This window comes from Papaver somniferum, chromosome 6, assembly GCF_003573695.1.
Source record: "Papaver somniferum cultivar HN1 chromosome 6, ASM357369v1, whole genome shotgun sequence".
Taxonomy (NCBI): Eukaryota; Viridiplantae; Streptophyta; class Magnoliopsida; order Ranunculales; family Papaveraceae; genus Papaver; species Papaver somniferum.
The window spans coordinates 123,900,457-123,906,259 of NC_039363.1; the positions used below are offsets into that span (position 1 = coordinate 123,900,457).

Here is a 5,803-nt window from a genome sequence, read left to right on the forward strand (position 1 = left end):
AACTGTTGGTTGTGGGGGATTTGGACGAAATCTCCTATTAGCTTCATTATTAGCGGCTGTAATTTGACTAATAATATTCCCTCCCTCACAAACAACGGTCAAACAAATGGAGACCCATGTGGATCCACCGGTTACTTGGCGTCTTGGACACCCCCCACCGTTTCCTTGCACGAATTCCGGTTTTTGATATGTTTGACGTCCGTGTTGACGCGGCAAAGTAAAACAGAAGACAGTTAATGAGACGACGTCACGCGGTTAAAAGAAAATTCGTAGAAAGAGAGAAACTGTCCTTTTTCCAGCAGTAAATGGAATTTCCTAAACTGAGATACATATATACTCATATAAAAACAAGAGATGCTCACAATAAAAAACACAACGATATAATCAGAATTCTTCTGCTTAAAAAAATAAAACCTAGCGATAATCATAGTCATACTGCTAAATACTAATACTACTTCTTCTTTGTTCCAAGATCTATAGTACTCATGCATTCATCAGTTTCAGGGATTCACGGGAATCTTCTTGAAGTTACAGGTACTCCTCTTTTGAGATTTCAATTTTGATACTTAAATCTTCTTTTCTTTCTTCAAAAATTTGTTAGTCTGTAATTTTATTTATCAATTTTTCTTGTTGCAGTTGTTGGTTGTAATAAGTTGAAAGATACAGAATGGATTTCGAGACAAGATCCTTATGTTTGTCTTGAATATGGAAGCAGTAAATCTAGAACTAGAACTTGTACTGGTATGAAATATCTCAACTCTAGATTAGATCTCTTTGTTCTTACTAGTTAAAACCCTAATTATTTTGATCTTGTTCTTAATTTTTTTACTTTGATTTTGGTACAATAGATGGAGGTAAAAACCCTACTTTCCAAGAGAAATTTAACTTCACACTAATTGAAGGACTTCGAGAGATTAATGTTATGGTCTATAATAGTAATACTCTCAAGGATGATGACTTCATTGGCAGTGGAAAGTATGTTTTCTTAACCTTATACCAGTTAACAAGAAAAGCCCTAATTTCTGATCTTTAGAGTATTATATTAGCTGTAATATTTATTCTGTGTTTGTTGTTTTGGTTGTCTGTAGAGTTCAACTCCAGAAAGCTCTTTCTCAAGGTTTTGATGACTCAACTTGGCCAATACAAAGTGGAAGGGGCAGGTAAACCTTACTTACAAATCTTTGTGCTGCTCTTCAAGTCTTGCGTATCTATTCATCTCTAAAAACAATATGTTGTTTTGAACATTTGCAGACACACAGGAGAAGTTCGTCTCATAATTCATTACCCCAATTTTCGTGTAAGTTCATCTCTCTCTATGCTTACATTATCAAACCTGTAACTAGCGCATGTATCTGCAGTAATGTTATTGCTTAACAATAAGCGATGTTAGGATATTATTTTGTCCAAACTATCAGCATTATACTTTTATAGGTTTATCGATAGCAAATCTACAATGAAACTGCACAATTTGTGAGCATCCTCTGTCGTCTATCATAGACATCACTGTTAATCCATTGTCAATTTGTTAGGTAGTTAGCAATTTACCTCCAGTATTATTTTCCATGTTTAGATTCATCTCTGGTTCTATACTAGACCTTTATGATCGGTTGATGTAGCACAATTTACTGGTAAACAATATGGAAAATCGGATATTTTATTCAAGTAACTTGCTTATCAGCACAAACATCCCATGGAAGAAGACCTCTTCATAGATCCATTCTGTATCACTCAAAATATTACACATCACCACATGCCTAGTTGACTTCGGAAATATAATTAAGATTGAAGCCCTCTATATCTACTTGCAGTTTTAAAAGATCTAATAGGAAAGAAATATGAATCTTATTCCTTTATTGCAGTTTTAAAATATCTAGTAGGAAAGAAATATGAATCTTATTCCTTTATTGTGTTGGTCAAATGCAGAAACATGGAACAGCCGGTGCACCATCAGCACCACCCTATATGCATGCTCCACATAGCACAGGTTATGGTGCTCCTCCTGTGCAAACAGCACATTATCCTTCAGCAGTGCCCTACTCAACCGCGCCTTCATATCCCTCCTACCCACCAAATCCATCAGCTTATCCACCATCTTCTTACTATCCTGCTCCACCATCCGCGTATCCTCCCCAACCAAATGCCTATCCTCCCCAACCAAATGTCTATCCTCCACAGGCATACCCACCTGCACCCTATCCTCAGCAGCCTTATCCACCCCCACCACAGGCCGCCCCTTATTATCCACCAGGTAACTTTCTTGTGCACTGATTTTTAGCTTTTGTCTACTGCTTTTTAGGATGTTGCAAATCTGATGCTTACTGAGTTTTCATTTTATCTTTGTGTTCAGCCCCTTATCCATATCCTCAGCCGCCCAGATATTGATATGCAGTCAATTTGCACCCAGTGCTTGCTCAAGTGAAGATCGAGTACTCTGATCACTCATAATGTGTATATTGCTTTGCTAGACGGCTGACTTCATACTGCTTTGGTTGTATAATATTTTTTGACTGCTTCTAGATAGTGACTTTCCACACTACACATTTATCTCTTTTTTTTTCTTTCTCCTGTGCTTAAATATACCTCGCGTTTTTAGGGGCCAGCCGAAAGGATTTAGGGGCCATCAATTTATACCCAGCCAAAGACTCTAGTTAAGGGGTACCCTATATGATATTGAAGTTACATAAATGCCCTTCTGGTAAAACTGTATAAAAACCAAATCAAAAAAAATTCTACTCATTTCAACTCTTCTTCTTCCAGTTTCATATTATCTTCCGATTGTGGAAGAAAAAAAAACTTGCCCTCGTTCTTGTGTTCAATCGAAACATCGCCGCGAATCGTAAAATCAAAACATCGTCGATTCGTTTATAAAACAATGGATAAGGGAAATGAAACCCACAGACCTAGAACCAAAAACGTTGCTCGGGGTATCGATCCAAAGATTGGGATTTTAGCAAGAAATGAAGAAATTGTTGCTGCAAATGAAGAAGAACGCGAAGAAGAAGTACCCGTCGATGTAGTCGGTGGTTGCGATTCCGATAGTCAAACACTTTGTCAACTTCAAATTGCCCCAATTAGGTAAGAATCTATCATTTTTGGGGTTTATTTCGCTTTAATTCGACGAATCGAGAAAAAAAATTTCTAAGATTTTCGGTTATTTATCCAGATTCGGGCGATATTCATGCTTATTTACTTCCGAATGTAGTCGTGTTCTTCATTTCTCAAGAACATCGACAGTATTCGGGAGAAATATTTGATGGTTATCGGCCGAATATTGTTGGCCATATCTTCCTGGATACAAACTGGTAATAGTCGGTAGTTTAATGAATTTTTTGGCTCCCGAATATATTTAAGTAGACACACAGTATTCGGAAGTACACTCACTACCGAATATATATATATATATTGAAAAAATCTCAAAATTTCTGATATAGGAAAAATCCCATTTTGGGGCCAGTATTTATTCGAAAGACAATATAATGTTTTATACCTCCGATTGTGTAGGATAAAATTTTAGAGTTTCTGAACTCCAGTTGATGAATATTCGGTTGCAAACATGTTTAGTTATATTCCGATTGTTTTTCATTCGGGAAAAATATGTGTCTTCTTACTTCCGAATTTTTTTATTCGGGTTATAGTTTTGTACTTTTTCTTCCGATTGTGTAGGATGAAAAATTTAGAACTTCTGAACTCCAATTGATGCATATTCGGTTGCAAATATGTTTAGTTAGCTTTCGATTGTTTTGTATTCGGGAACAATATGTGTCTTTTTACGTCCGAATGTGTACATTCGGGTTATATTTCCATACTTTGTCTTCCGATTGTATAGTTTGTAAATATTGTTCCTTTCTTTGTTGTTTAGACAAAGTCGAGAAAGGAGGAAGAAAGTGACAGCTAGTGCTAGGAGGGAAAGGAGTGCCAAAGATAATTCAAGTGCTCAACAAACCTTATAAGAACAAAGCAGTCAACAAGGAGTGCAACCAAGTGCTGAACAAAGTGTAGAACAACAAGGCAGTGAACAAGGGGTGCAACCAAGTGTTGAACAAGCCGCTCAACAGAGTGCAGAACCAACTGCTCCACAAGTTACACCCCACCATGAAATTGAACCAGTTGATCCAGTGCCAAGAGTAGAAGAAGAAGGACAACCAAGTGGTATCCAAAAAGCCAAAAAAGGAAAAGATGGTGTAAAGAAGGATATTGCTAAGAAAGCATCACATCTTGTCCCTCATCACTTGAAGAAGAAGGGTATTCCAGCAGGCACAATCCTTGGGCTACCGGCGGATGGAGGAAAATTGCTATTTGGATACAAAGACTCATGGGCCAGAGAAATATACGAAACCGAGGTAATAAAATTACTATTTTTTATTAATGTATTGTCTATGTATTATATCGTAAATAATGTTTGGAAATTACTACCGAATATACACAATCTATTTACTAAAACTTGGTTTCTTATGTATATAGGCATGGATCTATGACCACTTCCCTGTCCTGAAGTTGGCCGGAGAGAACCCGGGGTGGTGCAAAGGTACTCCTAGAGGAACAAAGTATATATTTGAAGACAACCGTTCTAGGACAAAAGAGCAGCAGTTGATTCGCACGAGGGAGATTTTGGACCAATTGAAGGCCTCGGACGTATGCTTTGATCCATACAAGGAAGATCGAGCCAGTGGGCATATAAATGTTCGGTCGGACTTGTCCCTTTATTTTGGACCATTGTGGCACCCCACAAGATATGTGATGTATAACCCCTCTAGGGTGATGCGACAACACGGGTATATACAACATCAACCTGTGGAGAAAATGGGGGAGTACTACAAATTGGAGTTGGAGTTGTGCTCTTCTAGTGGTGATAATCTCACGATTGTTCACACAAGCCCACCTACTGTTCTTGATAACTGGGATAAGAGGAATGACTTCATTATCGACACTGGTAGACGAACCACCCGAGGTGATGAAAATTCTCCAGACTATATTAGTTGGTATAACAACGTATCACATCCTTTGGTTATCCGTGAAATCAAATCCAACACTACTGCGGCGGGTTCAAGTTATAATTGTATCATCAAAGACAAACCAGCTGGTTATGATAGACTGGTGCGTGTTCTTATATTTTTGTTCATTTTATATTATTCCTATAAATCTTAGGTAATTACCGTTTGATGTTATGTCATTACGTATAAAAAACAGGTGAATAAGTTCAAGCGTGTTTCCAAAATGTTAACTGCATGCCTGAAGAGCGGAGATCCCATGCCAGCTGAGAAGATCAAAGAGGCTAGAGACCTAGTTGATAATATGGATAACGAAGATTATGCTGCCCAGTTTGGGGAGAAAGTCACGAAGAGGCATCCGTGATGGATTTCAAATAGTGATTGTAGTTGTAGTGGTAAAAAGGGGTCTTTTCAGACTTGTGAAGAAAACAATTTTTCTAGATTTAAATTAAACATGCAAATAAATAAAATAGTTCAAACCTTTAGAGAAAATACCAAGACTAGGATTCCACCATTGACCAATTAAATAGTAAACTCTAAATAATATTCATGCAATTCTATCTTTAAAAATAATTCTAATATTTGCCTCAAATATATTTTTGAAGTAATAATTGTAATCACAAAGTATAAAACATCAAAAGTTTTTAAAACCCAGCATGCTTCATCAAAATAATTCACAACTATTCAATAAAAACTAGTATTTCAAATTCAATTCCATGCAAATAATCAAATAATAATATTGCAATAAATAATAAAATTAGAATTATACCAATCAATATGGATCAATGGCTTCCTCCGTCGTCTCGGCTAATGGG

At 36.9% G+C, this 5,803-nt stretch overlaps 1 protein-coding gene across 1 annotated transcript; it reads left to right on the forward strand.

The window, feature by feature from the left end:
- Nucleotides 1-359: 359 nt before the first annotated feature.
- Nucleotides 360-2,562, forward strand: LOC113289148 (splicing factor 3A subunit 2-like). Its single transcript, XM_026538334.1, has 7 exons — nucleotides 360-534; nucleotides 637-741; nucleotides 849-975; nucleotides 1,089-1,160; nucleotides 1,252-1,297; nucleotides 1,924-2,248; nucleotides 2,348-2,562. The coding sequence occupies exons 1-7, from the start codon at nucleotides 486-488 to the stop codon at nucleotides 2,380-2,382; spliced, it is 759 nt and encodes a 252-aa protein (XP_026394119.1). The 5' UTR covers nucleotides 360-485; the 3' UTR covers nucleotides 2,383-2,562.
- The last annotated feature ends 3,241 nt before the right edge of the window (nucleotides 2,563-5,803 follow it).